Below are 18,126 nucleotides of genomic sequence, written 5' to 3' on the forward strand. Positions count from 1 at the left end.
TCAAAAGAGGAGTATACTTCATTGAATAATTTAAGGATACTCCAAAAGTTTTCAGCTGCAGTGGAATCATACTACAGAAATACTGTTCTTAGTATTTTAACAAGCCAAGTAGCCAGCCACTGAATCCCACAGCCTGTTAAGTCAAGCATTCGATATATCAAATCAGACAGCCAGATTTTTATGGTTCAATCACACCAGGGAAGAAATCCCTTTACCACTGAATCCCAATTCTTTCAATCAGCCTTGGGCTAAGCACTGGAGCAGTGGTGAAATCCAATTTTTTTTTAACTACCGGTTCTGTGGGCGTGGCTTGCTGGGCGTGGCAGGGAAAGGATACTGCAAAATCCCCATTCCTCCCCACTCCAGTGGGAAGGATACTCCAAAAAAGAGTGGACTAAAGCACTGTTATTAACATCTGCTGCTTGCAATTACTGCAAGTTCAAATCTCGCCAGGCTCAAGGTTGACTCAGCCTTCCATCCTTTCAAAGGTAGGTAAAATGAGGACCCAGATTGTGGGGGCAATAAGATGGCTTTGTATAAATATACAAAAGTATGAAGGCTATTGCTTAACACGTTGTAAGCCGCCCTGAGTCTCCAGAGAAGGGCGGCATATAAATTAAAGCAAAAAAAAAAAAATCCCCATTCCCACCCCATTCCAGGGGGAAGGATACTGCAAAATCCCCATTCCCTCCCCACTCTTGGGGGAAGGATACTGCAAAATCTCCATTCCCACCCCATTCTGGGGCCAGCCACAGGTGGTATTTGCTACTCAAAATTTCCCCTATCAGAACCTGCTGGATTTCACCCCTGCCCAGGAGTCTTCCTCAAGGGGAAAGGAAGAGAAAGGAAGGACCTTGGGAAAAGTGCAGGGAAGTGGACCGAAACTTCCTATTTAAGGCAAAGGCTAAGACTCCCCTCACCAGCAGCCCTGTGATCGCAGCAACCACCAGAGTCCCCCCCCCCCCCGGGATCCTGGCCCCGGTTCGACCTCTTGCGCCAAGCACGGGGTTCAAACGAAGTCCGGAAAGGCGGCCTGGGTGGGGAGCCTGAGACAGGGAGGGCGGAAAACGCGCGCGTCCTCCGCAGAGTCACTGGGGCTGAGGCTGCTCTCTTGCGAGGCGGGCGAGTCCCAGGGACAAAGCCAGGCGACGGGGCCTTCGGGATTGCCGTCCAGCGCTGGGAAAGGGGCCTCCTGGCTCGGCCGGGCCAGCGCGCTCTGATCGGCCAGGCGGAGGGTCTCGGTGAGCGCCCAGATGTAATTGTGGGCGAAGCGGAGCGTCTCGATCTTGGTCAGCTTGGCGTCGTCGGGGAAGGAAGGCAGGACGCCGCGCAGCGCATCCAGGGCCGAGTTCAGGTTGTGCATCCGGTTGCGCTCGCGGTCGTTGGCCTTCGCGCGCCGGCTCCGCTTGGCTCGGCCCGACACCCCGAGACCGTCGCTCTTGCCCTTGCCGCGGCCTCGACGGCTTCTGGCCTTGGAAGGGACGCCTCCCTCGCAGGGCGCTCCGCCGCGGCCCGACCGCTCGCCCGGGGCCTCCAGTGCAAGCAAGCCAGGACCGGGAGAGTCGAGCGGGCGGGCGGCGACGCGCGAAGGAGAAGAGGAGGAGAAGGCGCCGCCGCCGTCGTCGTCTTCGTCGTCCGAGATGGCCCAGGAGGGCGTCCCTCCCTCGCTCGTCTCCCGCGAGGCTGGCGAAGTGGCCGTCTGGGGAGGCATCCTGAGGGGAGAGCAGAGACTCCATTAGAAAAGTTGCCCGGGGGAGACCCAACCCGGCTAAAACCTTGGCCCGCGCGCGCCGTGAAGGAAAGCGGAGGCTCCCCAAACCTCCCTTCCTTCCCCGAAGGCGGTTCGGCTCCTAGACATTCTCCGCGGCACTTGGGTGGCTTCTCTCAGGAGGCCTCTGCGCATAAGCAGAGCGCGGTTCGCCTCTGCCGCCCGCTGCGGGAAAGACGGGGCAGCGGGTGCTTCTGCTTACCTGAGCCGACGCCGAAGCTCTCTGCCTAGGAAAGGAGCCCAGGCTGGAGGAGAGGAGAGGAGGAGAGGAGCGCGCCTTCCCCGACGGCAGGCTGGCCACACGCCTGCCGCGGGGCTCCTATATATATATATACACACGGCGCTCTGTGGCCCAGTGCGGGGTTTTCCCCCCTTCTGGATGGCATGGAGAGGGGGAGTTGTTGTCTCCTCCCTTCCTCCCTCCGGCCCTCGCCACGCCTGCCCGCTTTTTGGCACGCTTGAGCTTATCGGAGCGGCTGGGAGCGTGCCGGCTTCTCGCCGCCCGAGGGAAGCCAATTAGAAGGGGAAGGCGGCTCGCCCCAGCCACGCGAGCCCCTGGCTGGGCGTCGGGCCCCACCGACCCTCCGGTGGAGGGGGGGGTGGGGTTTGCTGCCATTGGGGAGTGTGGGAAGCCGCCTCAGTTGCAAAGCCGGGCGCCTCGAGCGCGCGCGCAAAGACGCAGCGTTGCCATTTTATTTTTATTTTTTTTTGGAGAGGCGGCCGCCTCGTCCTGGGACTGCGGGGCGGATTTTGAGATGCCGCCACATTTTGTCCCGCGCGCCAGTCGTCCCTGAGGGCGCCTTTTTATCTCGCTTTGCACCGAGCGCCTTTTTTCCTGAGTGACGCCCGAAGGATTGTTAGGCCTTTCCCATGGAAAAGGGCTCTTTGGCACTAAAAGTCCCCTTTCCAATTGAGGTTTTCTCTCTCCTCTCCCTAATGTTGCTCCCACAGGACAACAGCCTTGTGAGGTTGCTTATCCTGGAAGAGGGGGACAAAGTCAGGACTCCGTGGTCGAGGAGGACATAACCAATATCTGTTTCCTTATTAGATACTTTAAATCAGTGGCTCCCACGCCCCACAGGAGGGCAATTTTATTTAATTATTTTAATTATTTTATTAATTTTACAACAACACAACATACAAAACACAAACACACAATATGTGTTTCTTTTTACGTATCAGCTTCGCTCCTCTTTCTACTTTCTACATTCTCCATTTTTCTCATTCTTTATCGTACCTTTATTTCTAGTTTTATTCATTTAGAGTATTATACATATTTGTCACATCCACTATTCACTTTTACTTGCCCTAGTCTCGAGCCAATCATACCACTTAGTTCATATATGATAATATTCTCTTATCTTCCTTTTCTTTTCTTTCTTTTGTTAATTTGTCCATCTCCGCACAGTCCAGGATTTTCTTAATTATTTCTTCCTCTGTTGGGACTTTTTCATTTTTCCAGGACTGTGCGTAGACTATCCTTGCCGCTGTAATTATATGTAAAATCAAATATCTAATTTCTTTACTGTAGGTTCTGTTCAATATCCCCAACCTTGTTTAAACCAAGTTAATGGCCTTTTAGGCTTCCTCCGCATGAGTAGGAGTTCGCTTTTTGAATAATAAGAATTATATGTCACGGGGTTGGATGGGGCATCAGGATTTTAGAGATGCTTAGGTGGGGCATGGCCAAAAAAAGGTTGGGAACCACTGCTTTAAATAGATCCACGCTTCCTGTCCTAAAATCCTGATTTTTTTTCCCCTCTCGGAATGAGCCACAATCATGCACACTTGTCCCAGCTTCTCCAATCTGGTTCCCCCATCCTTACCCCCACATATGTAAAATGTATAAACTACATTGCCCATCATCTAGAAAAGAGCCATGCTATCCAATGACAATGAGAATTGCAGTTAGGGAAATTGAGGGGGACACCAATTCAAAAACAGCTATGCATTGCGTCCAGAAATTAACTACAGATTTGTAGGTGGGTAATTTGTAGGTTGGAGCTGCAAAGACTCTGGAAACACTACTGAAAATTCCTCTGATCTGGTACCTGAATGGTTTCTCTGGGAAACGCATAAGCACAGGGTAGAAAGCAGTTGCTTGCCTTTATTGTTTGTCTCAATAATTATAATGTTGTTCCTCTACACCAGAGGTCTTCAAACTTGACAGCTTTAAGACTTGTGGATTTCAACTCCCAGAATTCTCCAGCCAGCTGGCTAGAGAATTCTGGGAGTTGAAGTCCACAAGTCTTAAAGCTGCCAAGTTTGGGGTCTCCTCCTCTACACTTACATAGAGACCTTAGTCCTGTTTTTGGTCCACTATCTAATCATTTTCCTGTTAAGAGAGTGAGAATCACCACATCTTGTGGCAGGGGCTTGCATGGATCCATTGTGCCCTGGACTTCTTTCTTTTGAGAATCAAGAACAAAATGCTAAAAAGGTAGTCCTAAAGAAAAACATTGCCCATCATCTCAAGCAAATTCCCATGGGTGAGGGCTTCTTTGGGAAGAGCGTCTCCATTCCTAAGGATACTTTTGAATTTTGGAATAAGGCATAAAAGTATCAACAGTATATTTCTATGGGGTAGAGAGATAATAATGATATAAAAAATACTCAGTTGGTCAAAAAGAAATTTGACATTATCAAGACTCTCTTCATTTATTTACTTGATTTGGTGTTTTTTTTAAATCCCACCTTTCTTATTTTGATGAATAACTCAAGCAGTAAACATACTTAACGCTCCCCTTCTTGTTTTCCCCTTGTGCTGAGAGGGGTGACAAAGAAGTCACTCAACCAGCTTTCATGTCTAAGGCAGGACTAGAACTCCGTCTCCTGGTTTCTAGCCTGAAGCCTCAACCACTAGGGCAGGGGTCTGCAACCTTAAACACTCAGAGAGCCATTTGGACCCATTTCCCACAGAAAAGAAAACACCAGGAGCCACAAAACCCTTCCCGTGCCTGACTATTTCTTGAGCAGCCACAAAACTAGTATATGTAGTTGAATTAAACATTCTGTTTTCTTCTGAAACTTTTTTTTTCTTGGATTTATCCATGGTTGGCCTACCAGGGGTTGAAAAGCTCAATAAATCGCATGCCAGCGGGTGTCGCACAATGGCGGTTGTGGCGCATATTTTGAGTGACAAGGAGCCGTAGCAGAGGGGTGAAAGAGCCACATGCGGCTCCAGAGCCGCAGGTTGCTGACCCCTGCACTAGAGCAAATCTGATATAATTTTATCCTGTCCTTCCAAGAACGAGCTTAGGGAAGCATACATCCATTTCTGTCTTTCTCTTCACACAGCATCTGTGAAGTGGGTGAAGCTGAAAAACACAGAAAACCTAAAAATCACTTCCTTAGGTTGGAGTCACAATTTGAAATGTTAGCCATTATTTATTTGATGTAGACAGCTGCCCATCTCCCACAGGTGACTCTGAGCAACATGTAAGAACTAAAAGCATAAAAACTGCAATATACAATCTCCAATGACAAAGGATAAAATAATGCCCCCATTCTCTCCCTCTCTCTCTCCCTCTCCCCCCTCCCTCCCTTTCTTTCTTTCTTTCTTTTTCTCTCTCTCTCTCTCTTGCACTCTCTTCCTCTCTCTCCCTCTCCCCTACTCTTTTTTTCTCTCCCACTCTCTTTCTCTCTCTCCCCCTCTCTTTCTCTCTCTCTTGTGCATTCTCCCTCTCCCCCTCTCTTTCTTTCTTTCTCTCTCCCTCTCCCCCTCTCTTTCTTTCTCTCTCTTGTGTGTTCTCTCCCTCTCCCCCTCTCTCTCTCCCCCTCTCCCTCTCCCCCTCTCTCTCATGCGTTCTCCCTCTCCCCTCTCTTTCTTTCTCTCTCCCTCTCCCCCTCTTTCTCTCTCTCTTGCACTCTCTCTCTCCCTCTCCCCCTCTCTTTCTTTCTCTCTCTCTCTTGTGTGCTCTCTCCCTCTCCCCCTCTCTCTCTTGTGCTCTCTCTCTCTCTCTCCCCCTCTCTCTCTCCCCCTCTCTTTCTCTCTCTCCCTCTCCCCCTCTCCTTCTCTCTCCCTCTCTCCCCTCTCTTTCTCTCTCTCCCTCTCCCCTTCTGCTTCTCTCTCTCCCTCTCCCCCTCTCTTTCTCTTTCATGCACTCTCTCTCTCTCTCCCCCTCTCCCCCCCCCCCTCTCTCTCTCTCACACACACACACACACACACAAACATTAACAGCAGCAGACCTCACCTATTCTGACCCAAACACCTGGGGAAACTGCCAGGTCTTCAGTGCCTTGTGAAAGCAACCCAGAACCATCCAAACTATCCAAGGCAATTCTGTTTGTTAAGAGCAGATGGTGCCACTGAGAAGGCACAACTCCAGGCTCCAACAAGATTGCATTGTTTGCTGGAAGGAACTTGGAGCGTTGTCCTCTGTGCCAGATTTGGAGGGGTGAGCAGAGGTAATGAGAGAAAGATTGTCCCATAAATAGTCTGGCTATAGAGGCGAAGCACCACTGCAAGCTGCAACAATGAAGGATAGCCGCTGGAGCCAATGCCAACGTCTCCATTGAATTATTTACCACAGACAGAATTCGCCAAACAAAGGAAGCTTTCATAATTTGTTAAGCAAATACATTTAAGGGAAATTAAGGGGGGAAATACTTTAAACCCTGTTCTTCATTTAAGTCATTCTTCTAGATCTAGAACCCTCCAGATGTGTTGAACTCCCAACTAATATGAGTTATAACTACTCAGAAACTACTAACTTTCAAACGACATTGGCAAATTTTATCAGTTCATAATTAGTAAGACATTACTTCAAGGAATTGGATACATTCACTCTTGTGGCCCATTTTTATAAAGGGTTGATATTTAGCACAGCTCACTTAAGTTTTAGAGCCAAGTCCAATATCATGGTTTCTTTGATGGGATGGAAGGAATGGCTTGCCCAGGTGTTGCCAAAAAACCTCACGCCTTTAAACAGCATTATTTTAGCGTACAAAAAGCAAACATTTCATAAATGTATTCCATGTCTATAGTTTCCATTTTAGACTTAAGGAATCTAAACTAATAACCTCAGACCACCCAGAAGATCCACAGTTGTAAGTGCATATTATTTAGGAGACACTGGAATTGTCTCCTAAATAATATGAATTGGGACAATAAAGCCCACAGAAGCAACTTTGAAAAGCTTCATACTCCGCTTTTACACTTTTACTGCAGAAAGATGCAATAGCAAGGATGAGTGTTTTATAATCTGTTCCATTACAATGCAAAACTATTCCGATGTTCAGGGTAATAATAAGCAAGAAGTCCAATTAAGATGAGGTTGAAGTATCTTCCTAACCATGAAAAATAAGCAGTCGAAAGAAATCCTTTCACTTCGACCTCTGTTTATTATTTTGGTAGTTACCTTTCTGTTCAGCTCAGGGTAGAAAAGTTCCAGCAAGAGGTGTGGTGGGGAGTGGATCTATGTTCACATCTAATCCACTAAGCTTCCTTCTGGTTTTAATTATATTCTATATTCTTTATATTCTAGAAAATGGATAGTTTTATTGGGAAGATGGTTCAAGTCCTCTCCTCCACATACACATTCAATTCTCCATTTGACTTTATTTGTGATTTCATTTTTTGCCCTTTCCTTATTTAACTATCTCCTGTCTTTCTTTCTTTCTTTCTTTCTTTCTTTCTTTCTTTCTTTCTTTCTTTCTTTCTTCCTTCCTTCCTTCCTTCCTTTCTTTCCCTCCCTCCTCCTTTCTTCTTGGCTCATAGTAAAAGCAATCGCTAGATTGGGTTTTGCATATACTGCCTGTGGGTGAAGGGGTTGGGGGATGGAGAGATCTACCTGGGAGCAGGGTGTGAGCTGCCAGGAAGTATTTGTAGTGATATGCATGTATAACTAGGAGTGAAAACAAAGGCATTGGCACAGGGCCATGATCAAAAGATGCAACCAGGAATGCAAGACACTGCTGTTGTGGACTGGATACCATAGAATTAAAGACGCCACAGTTGGGTTAGGGTTAGGGTTAGAGTTAGGGTTAGTTTCCTTTATGCACACTGGTTTCAGCCATCTGGGATGAGGAGTCACCCCTATACCTAACACCCCTAATATCTATGAGCTGTCATTCCGACCAGGTGCCCACTAAACTGAGCAACTCCAACTCTTATTATCCACATCCAGCATAGGGCTTCTAATTGGGAAGAGATAAAAGTTGTAGTTCCTCACCCATCTGGGTTAGAAAAGGCTGGGTGGGATGTCCTAACACTTCTTCGGAGCCCCTCCACAGACAAAGAATCCAGTGTTTCATTTCAGTAATGGCCAAGGGGGGAAACTGCCCTGTCCCCCCACCCAAAGACCTCTGCTTTCCGGTTCTCTTGTAAAATAAAGGGCTGAAGGACGTTTCCACAACTCCTTCTCCCTTATCTCTGCGATCGTCGCCAAAAGGGGCATCCTCCAGAGCACCAGGAAAGTGGCCAATAGCAGGGTATGCGGATACTAGGGAAGTCTAAGGTCTAACAAGTCTATTCTTTGAAGGGAATACCCCAGAACGAAAGAAAAGGAGGAAACTCTTCAGTGCGCAAAAATGACTTCGGAATTGTGCGCAATTGCACTTCCGAATCTGAGAAATTGGCGAACCTTTGGTCAGTTTTCCCAGCGGAGGTAATGAATGATTCCCCTGGAAGACCCTTCCGAGGCTGAGAGGGATGCCTACAGCTGGGATTGAAAGGGGGCCGGAATCTCCACCATCACCCAAAGGCGGGTTAGTGGCGGTTCTGCCAGGTCACCCGCACTTTCTCCACCAAAGCCATTCCCGAGGGCGTTGGCATGAGCTGCGGTAATCCCTGCTGGAATTGGTGGCAGATCCCTATGGGAAAAAGTGGTGGTGCTGAAACAGCTCCTTCCCTTTTGCCAGCTGGGGGGACTCAGCCCGTCCTCAGCTCCCCTGAGGCGCCGGGCAACCTGGTGGGTGTGGGGGGGGAGCGGATGTCCTTTTACGCACGGCTGTCTCCAAAGGCGCAGGGAAGAGGCGCCGAGAGACGGGAGCCTGGTGCATCTGGCGACAGCCGTTCCGTTCTCTGCTCCTGCTCTTGTTTTCTTCTTCAAAAGAGAGGTATGAAAGAGTCGCCGTCTTTTTTGTGTGTTTTCCCAAGGGAGATGGGAAGTGGGCTTTTCTCCCTCTCGAATTTTTCTGTGCCCCCTTTAGATCTGCAGCCAGGAGAGCGGCGGAGGGACTGAATAGCCCGGGCAGATTTTTCTACTAGCAAGCAAATGGATGACAAAAATCTGGCGAGCGAGTTACCAACCCCTTAGACTGCCCACTTCAAACGTCCTCCAAACAAAGGCTAACGAGGGAGAAGAAAGCCCCACCTGGCCGCACTGTTTGCTAAAATAATAATAAATAGATTTCGTTTAATAAATAATGGCAGGAGTTTGCCAAGTGGAGTGCTTTGGGGAAACATTAATCATGAGGCTGGGGGCAGCCATCACCTGCTCAGAAAAAAGAAGGCAACTATATTGTTAAATCACCTTCTCTCCCGCCTCAACACTCCTCCCTTTGTGCCATTTTCTGATAACTTCCCTCCAATTGCCACCACTGGCTGGTCGCTTCTGTTTACTCACAGTTAGCATAACAAGAGCAATATGACCACAAACGTGATAAAAATTGACCGAGGTAAGGTGGGGGCCGCTTTGGTTTCTTCCTCACACCTGTCCGGGCAGCTTGCAGGCCTGCTTGGCTTGAAATGGCCCTTCCAGTTGGGACCCTTCTGGCGTTTACATTGGCCTCCCTTCTGCTACTTTACAACAGGTTTACGGCAATCCTAATCGCTCGGTCCTATTTGTCTTATTTTATTGAAAGCATATGGTAACTAGAGGAGCGGAGCATCCTCCTTTTCGCCTGCCAGGCGTCGGGGGAAGGGTTGGGGCAATCTGGACTCTGACTTGCAGGGCTGCTGCGACTGTTTAGTTTGTCAATCAGAGACAGGCGGGTACACACGCACACACACGCCACACAACCCAGGAAAACTAAAAAAACCCCACCCTCTGGGTTTCCAAAGGACCCTCCAGCTCTTTCCGAGTTCATATTTATTGTTAGAATAATAATAATCATTTTTGGAGAGGTAAGAGGCCCGCCATATGTCACTTTTTGGGCAAAAGCAAAGCGCACGCCGCTCCCTTGAGAAAGGAAAGAGGTTCCCGTAGACAGGCCCCAGGCGAGACAAGGGATGGGGAGTCGGACCGGGAGGGCTTTGTCCTTTGCAAGACCCCCTTTCCCGTTTGGCTTCTCTGCGCGCGCGCACCCGGACCTCTCCTCTATTCAGCGCTTGACAAACGGACCCTTAAAGAGGAGCCCATCGGAAAGGTGCTGGGGACGGCCGGGACACCTGTTGCGCTCGGAGAACTTCTCAGCGCTTTGCTTCCCCCAGCGTCTCCCCCCTACCCCCACCCCACCCCCCGCCCTTCTCAAGCCAGAAACTCTAAGGCGAGGCGAGGGGCCATTAGCCAGGGAGCGTGATTTGTGGGACCATATGTCGAGCGCTTACATCTGTCTGCTTTTCAGAAGCGCCCAGAGGAACAGCTGCTGCTCCTGCCATACCTACCCAGCGCTGCGGAAGCCACCTCTTGGCACTTTTCTCTCCCACGCGCACGCACCTACGGGCGCCCTGTTTACACACCAACCTTGAAGAAAACAAGGACTTGTGGTGGGGAGGGGACCTGAGGTGGGGGGGGACGGGAGTTGCCGTCAAAGTTGGATAGATGGGCTTCGATTTCCCATCCTACCCAAATGCACGCGCGCACGTACACCTGCTGCTCTTTCCCTTCTCCACTTTCTCTGGGTTTCCCACCTTAGCTTTCCAAGGCAAACGCCAGGCGCAAAAAGGTGGCCAGCTCGCTCTTGTCGATTCTGAGAGGCAGCAAATTCAAAGTTGTTGTTTTTTTTAGTAGGAGACGGTGTTTTGTTTTGTTTTTACCTGCACGCAGTCTATCTCCAAAGAGAAGAACTCCAAGATAATACACTAGACCAGCGTTTCCCAACCCTGGCAGCTTGAAGGTGAATGGACTTCAATCCCCAAAATTCCCCAGCCAGCCATGCTGATTTGGGAAATCTGGGGATTGAAGTCCATCCATCTTCGAGTTGCCAAGGTTGGGAAACATAAGAATAGACAGAATGTTTCCCTTCACTTTGAGGAAAAATCCACTATTTGGAATTTGGAAAGGTTAGAAAAGGTGTGTAGGAATTTGGGGGAAAGGGTTTCAGAGGCCCACTTTTCCAATGTGCTTTCTGAAACCAGAATATCAAGCTGGCTGAGAATTCTGGGAGGTGTGCCCTCAGCCGTAACTGAAAGACATCCCGCTGGATGAAAATGAAAAGGAGTCTGATCCACTATTTCTGATATTAAAAGGCCTAAGCTTTTGCGAATCACGATATGTAATGCGATAAAACCTCTTTCGTGAAAGCTAGTCTAAGCTCTGTCCAACTTCTGCATAGTTGCAAAAACCAAAGCAGAGCAAACAAATGGAAAAGTCTTCCTGCCTTTTTCCCAAGGGTGAATATTACAGTATTTTGCTGTTTCCCTCCCACCCCCCAATGAATGTGGATAACCCAATAACTTCACATGTCTGGGGACGTCTCATGATTTCTGGACTTCTGTGCTGAAGCCACCACTTAAATCAAGTGATAATTAAGAATAGGAATCTCAGAAGAGATGTTAAGCAGCAAATTGGGGGAAAATAATTGAGGAATGTTTGGCTGTTAACCTCGGAAAGAGAAGACTGTGTTACTAGAAACTGTACCTCAAAATGGAGCCAATTATTATCCAAATACCCAAGAAATATCTTGCCTTTATTTTGGGAGGTAAGAAGATAAAAGGGAGATATGCTAAGAAATTAGGGAATACATCATATATTCTTCCTTTTGGTTTTCACCAATACCTTTAGTTCTTTATTCAAACATGAGCTAGCTTAATCTGTACCTGCTGCCCTTTCATTTCATTTCATTTCATTTATTAGATTTCTATACCGCCCTACTCCCGAAGGACTCAGGGCGGTGCACAGCCAAACAATAAAAACACATACAATACAAAATTTAAAAAATAGAATAAAATCAAATGCCCTTAAGGCAAAGGATACTTGTACTTTAGTATTTCATCTGCTACTTTAATGTAAAGTAGCCTAAATATTATCTGACTATATGGATAATCTCCACAGCAGAAGGTTGAGCTAGAATGAATTAACACTCACTAGATAGGAATTCTAGATGTGAGAATTCATAATTTCAGCCTTTCCTAATGTGTTCAACAGACAAGCTGGATGCCAGTTCCCATCATCCAAGTTGACTAATGTTGTTCTGGAAATTGCATTCCAAAACACCCAGTAGACTTCAGATTGGACTAGGTACCATAAGTGAAACAGTGGCAATTGTTAAGGATATTGTTGTTGTGTTACCAACCAGCAGAGTGTAGAGCACAGAGAAACGTTGCTGAGAGCAATGAATAAGAGATGTGCAAACTGGTTTATCAAAAGTTTACTTTATAGTGAAAAAACAATCTCATAGTCTTTAAATCAATCCAAGTCTTTGCCAGTTAAATCAGTCCAGTGATACAAATACCTTCTTACCACACAAACAGTGGTTGGTTAGAATAACAAGTTCACTCTGGTTCACAAACCACGATGGTAGCAGATCCATCCAACGATGATAGCACAAAGATAGCAACTCCACACACAATGGTAGCTTATCATCAACTGAATACTTTACAGTACCTTTCTTAAATACGTTTACAACTAGTGATTATCTAATTACAGCATGACTCAGCGTTACAATGAATCAGCAAGAAAACTTTAAAGTCACACAATACATATTCATATTAAAGTCACAGAACACATATATTGCCTGGACAACTTGTTAGGCTCAAACCATATCCTAACAGCAATCATGGCTGATGAGCCGTTCCTAACTGTGAATTCAGAAACCATACAGTTGTCAAACACCATGTTGTATATAACAATAGTGATCAGCTCTTCAGACCCCAAGGCCATATTTAGGAGCTTGTTTGCAGCAGAAGCTCACAGACAAGAAATAGCCAAATAAGTTTCTTTATGGCAGAGAACCTGGAAGCCATATACAGACAAGAGGATATGCCTGTTGCAGAATCCAGAAATCCAGTCGGTTGATGTTTCAGTTGCAGGGTTTAACTTCTAAGTCTTTTCCTTCTGCCTTTTAGACTCAGTGGAAATTTGGCCATTTCCCCCCAGTCTTGAGATTGAAAGACATCAGTTCAACATAAAGATTCTGTCTAGCTTGACAACTTCTTCCCTCCTCACCTGCTTCAGCCCTTACAAGAGTGTTTATGGGCCTGTGAATAGAATAGAATAGAATAGAATAGAATAGAATAGAATAGAATAGAATAGAATAGAATAGAGTAGAGTAGAGTAGAGTAGAGTAGAGTAGAGTAGAGTAGAGTAGAGTAGAGTAGAATAGAATAGAATAGAATAGAATAGAATAGAATAGAATAGAATAGAATAGAATAGAATAGAATAGAATAGAATAGAATAGAATAGAATTCTTTATTGGACAAGTGTGATTGGACACACAAGGAATTTGTCTTGGTGCATACTTCCTATTTCTTCAGTTGTGCCTTAAGTCCTAGTTCCAAAGTAGCACGCACAAGTGTGTGTTGTTGTTGTTGTTAGTTGTGAAGTCGTGTCCGATCCATTGCGACTCCATGGACAACGTTCCTCCAGGCCTTCCTTTCCTCTACCATCCTCTGGAGTCCATTTAAGCTCACGCAGACTGCTTCAGTGCCTCCATCCAGCCACCTCATTCTCTGCCGTCCCCTTCTTCTTTTACCCTCAGTCTTTCCCAGCATTAGGCTCTTCTCCAGAGAGTCCTTCCTTCTCATTAGGTGGCCAAAGTATTTGAGTTTCATCTTCAGGATTTGGCCTTCTAAAGAGCAGTCAGGGTTGATCTCCTCTAGGACTGACTGGTTTGATCGCCTTGCAGTCCAAGGGACTCGCAGGAGTCTTCTCCAGCACCAGAGTTCAAAGGCCTTAATTCTTTGATGCTCAGCCTTCCTTCTGGTCCAACTTTCACAGCCATACATTGCAATTGGGAAAACCATAGCCTTGACTATACGTACGTATGTAAGTGGTGCTAACCATTACATTTACAAAACCATGAAACATCAGATATGTACATCCCTGCTTTTGCAGATGAACCCAATCATGACTTCATAGTCAGATTGCCAATAGGTCATTCTGCCAAAATGGGAAGGAGATCCATGCTCTGGTCACATCATTAGTTGATTGGCATGATGAATGATAGACTATTTAGATCAACCATTAGAACGTACTCTGCTTTTTGGAACAACAAAAGCTAGTTATCAGCTAATCTACTGGAGAAAACGTAACGGAGGCATAAAAAGTCATTTCCTGTTATGGAGAGACTTAATCTAGATGTTCTCAAGATAACTTTTGTCCTTGCAGTATTCCGATTTTTCAGGGATTTTATTAAACAGTCCTCAGTCATATAACTGACATCGTTTCTATTTATTGTAAGAGGAGAGGCCAGTGAATATCTGAAATTGTACAATGCAAGTGTCAATCCAGTGATGAAAAATAGTGCTCTACAAATTTGCAAGGCAAATGAGAGGATTTGTCTCTGGGGCAAAGGCTTAAACGTGAATTCTTGTGTTGTTTTTAATACACAGATTTTTCTACTTAGAATATTGTGCCTTTAACTGTAACCAAGTATTAAAACTGAAAAGTGACTCAAAGCCAAAAAAAAAAACAAAAAAAACATTTTTCAGAGATCTGTAATCACATCTGCCACCTGAGGGTAGGACAAGAAGCAATGGGTGGAAACTAATCAAAGAGAGAAGCAACTTAGAACTAAGGAGAAATTTTCTGACAGTTAGAACAATTAATCAGTGGAACAACTTGCCTTCTGAAGTTGTGACTGCTCCAACATTGGAAGTTTTCAAGACGATGTTGGATAATCATTTGTCTGAAGTGGTGTAGGGTTTCCTGCTTAAGTAGGGGGTTGGACTAGAAGACCTCTAAGGTCCCTTCCAACTCTGTTATTCTATTCTATTCTATTCTATTCTATTCTATTCTATTCTATTCTATTCTATTCTATTCTATTCTATTCTATTCTAATCTCTTTTTTAAAAAATAAGTGTTTGGGAGACAGGATTCAGCTCATGTCCCAGCACAAGGGGAATTTAATCTCTCTTTTCCACATGCCATTTGTTCAAATCTCCAAAGGTGCTCATTTTTGAAAGAAAAAATAGAAATCTATTTAACCTATTTCTTTTCTTTAAATAAATACATGTTTAAATAATTTTTTTCCAAAATATGAAGAATTCACAAAAGGTGCACGAGGCAACATTACAAAGCCAATAACTGAGCACTCGCGAATTCCATGAAATCTATGCGCTACTAAAATGCTCACCATGACCTTTTATTTGGTTGAAAACATGGCTTCCTGGGGCAGCCATTTTTGAAGCAAGGTACCTCAAATGGTCTGTTGTACAGAATGCATCTAAAATCTGGGATCCATGATTCCTGAGGGAATGGAAGGTGTGGCTGTCCCTGGGCTCCTGAGCTGCTGCTGAAGTCATGTGATCTTCGTGTTCCACTTTCTGTGACAGTTTCCCAGCCAGTCTCAAATCTCTCCCCCCCTCCCCCCCCCCACGCCCCCAGCAGCAACCATTTACTTGTCAGGGTTCCAGGTAACACCCTCAATGAAAGAAGACTCCAAGGCTTGAAGTTCCTCAAAGTTCCATTTTGTTAGAGATGTCATATTGGCACATCTGGGAAAACCTGAATCTGAAAGCTTCCAGGTTTTCCCCACCCAAAGGAAAGTCCAAGTCCCTGCCCAGCACCCACAAGTCCATCACATGGTCCAATCAAAGCATCATCCCAACTGGAGATGCCTCCCAGTTCCAGCCGTCCAGGTGCAGGGCAAGATGTCCTTGACTCTCTGAGAAAGGAATGTTATTATGACTATATATCACCCTGGCTCCACACAATTCCCCCCTCCCAGTTTCCCACAGTAGTAAATGTGGCAGGCCTGAAGGCCCAACGAAAAAGATGGCTTCCAGGCCTGACATTACTGCTGACAAGGGGAGAGGAAGGAAGGGGAGGGGAGATTTCCGGTGCTCGCTGCCATATTTTGATGCAGTCCTAGGCTGCATCAACCGAGGGATAGCATCAAGTTCATATGAAGTGCTAGTACTTTATACTGCTTTGGTAAAACAACACCTTGAATACTGCATCCAGGTTTGGTCACCATGATACAAAAAGATGTTGAGACTCTAGAAAGAGTGCAGAGAAGAGCAACAAAGATGTTTAGGGGACTGGATGCTAAAATGTATGATGAATGCAGCAGTGGGTTTTACCTATTCTTACCACCGGTTTGCCCCACGCGTGCACGCTCGCTTCACTTTCTCGCACAACTTCCGCACATGCACCTGGCCTTCCACGCATGCGCCCGGCCTCAAAAACATGGCTAAATATGACGGCGTTATGCCGGGGCAGGTGGTCAGGCCCACCTGCAGTCACCACTACCGATTCGCCTGAAACAGGTACGAACCGGCTGAATACCACCTCTGGATGAATGGTTGTGGGAACTGTGTATATCTAGAGTAGACTAACAAAGAGAAGGAGTAGGGGTGATATTATAGCAGTCTTCAAGTATTTGAGGTCCTGTCACAGAGAAGCAAAGCAGCTGAGGGAAGGACATGAAGTAATGGATAGAAACTTACCCCAGAGACTTCCAACCTAAAATGAAGGATAAATTTCCTGACAGTGAGAACAATTAATCAGTAGCATGGCTGGCCTCCAGAAGTTGTAGGTGCTCCATCACTGGAGGTTTTAGAGAAAAGATTGAACCACCATTTGTCCAGAATGGTATAAGTTCTCCAGCTTGAGCAGGGAATTTGACTAGAAGACCTGCAGGGTCCTTTCCAACTCTGTTATTCTGTAATTGTGTTTCCATATCAAGGTTGAACCTTCTAAGATGAACCTTTATGAAGTATGAGGAGCGTTGGTGGGAAAAGACCCTCAGCAACCAGAAGCATGATTGAATCTATAAAGCTAGAAACTATGCCTCAATCTATACATCTAAAATCTATAAGACATTATCAAATTTGTTATAATTCACCTAAAAATATATTAAATCATCATCTTCTTTTAATGGCCCCATAACCCCTTGCCGGTTGGAATCTGGGCAACTGAATGGAGCTAGCAGAGTTTTTTAATGGCCAGCTGCCCTTCCTATCGCCAATGCAGAGTTTTGTTCAGAAGATATATTCTCAGTGTGCCCAGAGAGAGAAATATCAGCCTCTACCTAGAATCGAAATCACAGCCTCCTGATTGTGAGGCAAGAGCTCCATATCTAGACCACCACACCACTCCTAATATTTAAGATTAAGTAGCTTGCAAAAATAGCTTCAAATGGTACCTACTAATATTAAAATAATTACGTATTACTTGAGCAAGTACAGTGGTAGATCTAAATAATCAGGAGGTAAGCAGTGGTGATGGGTGAAGTTTTGGAAATCCCGACGGACCAGGTTAGGGACAATCAACATAGAGATGTGGTTTACACACAAATTACATTCACGTAGTTGCTAAGAGGTAATTCCGCTGAACTGGCATGAGCCATTGAACAAGAAGACAATCTTCTGGGTTGATTGAAGCATCTCAATCAGAGGTGGTATTCAGCCGGTTTGGGCCAGTTCGCTCGAACTGGTAGCGGAAATCATGGGTGGGCCCCCCCGCCCACCCACCCACCCCCTGCTCTATGCCATCCTATTTAGACACGTTTTTGAGGCCGGGGACGTGCACGGAAGGCACATGCATGAGCAAAGTGCATGCACGGAAGGCCGGGCACATGGTCAGAAGGCCGGGTGCGTGTGCGGAAGGCGCATGCGTGAGCAAAGTGCATGCACGGAAGGCCGGGCACATGGTCGGAAGGCCGGATGTGTGTGCAGAAGGCAGGTGTGAGCACAAAGCGAGTGTGTGCATGTGGGGCGAACCAGTAGTAACATAATGGGAAACCCACAGCTGATCTCAATTGCCTTCAGGGGAAGTTTCCCCCATTGAATCCAATGTCTTAAAAAAAAGAACAAGATATCTCAAACTGAATGACAGAAAATGATCAAGTTAGTTAGACATGACTAATTGAAACTGGCCTCAATGACTCTCAGAGAGAGTATTAATGACCAGATGACTGCAAGGAATATAAATCCTTCCATTCCTCCATCCTTCATTCAGAACTGAAGAGTGGCTTTTGTATTGGGAATGAAATGTAGATCCTTCAGGACGGCCCAGACTAGGCAGCCATGATTAGCAAAATCCTGCATGCTAATATTAAACTTAGTACAGGTAGTCCTTGACTTAGGAACA

General features: G+C 46.1%; 1 protein-coding gene across 1 annotated transcript; it reads right to left on the minus strand.

The window, feature by feature from the left end:
* Positions 1–1,009: 1,009 nt before the first annotated feature.
* On the minus strand, positions 1,010–1,363 carry NEUROG3 (neurogenin 3). The gene has a single exon (XM_034438685.3). It carries the CDS (start codon positions 1,361–1,363, stop codon positions 1,010–1,012), a length of 354 nt encoding a protein of 117 aa, XP_034294576.3.
* Positions 1,364–18,126: the final 16,763 nt, after the last annotated feature.

Source organism: Pantherophis guttatus, chromosome 6 (assembly GCF_059756535.1).
Source record: "Pantherophis guttatus breed Tessera chromosome 6, ASM5975653v1, whole genome shotgun sequence".
Classification (NCBI taxonomy): domain Eukaryota; kingdom Metazoa; phylum Chordata; class Lepidosauria; order Squamata; family Colubridae; genus Pantherophis; species Pantherophis guttatus.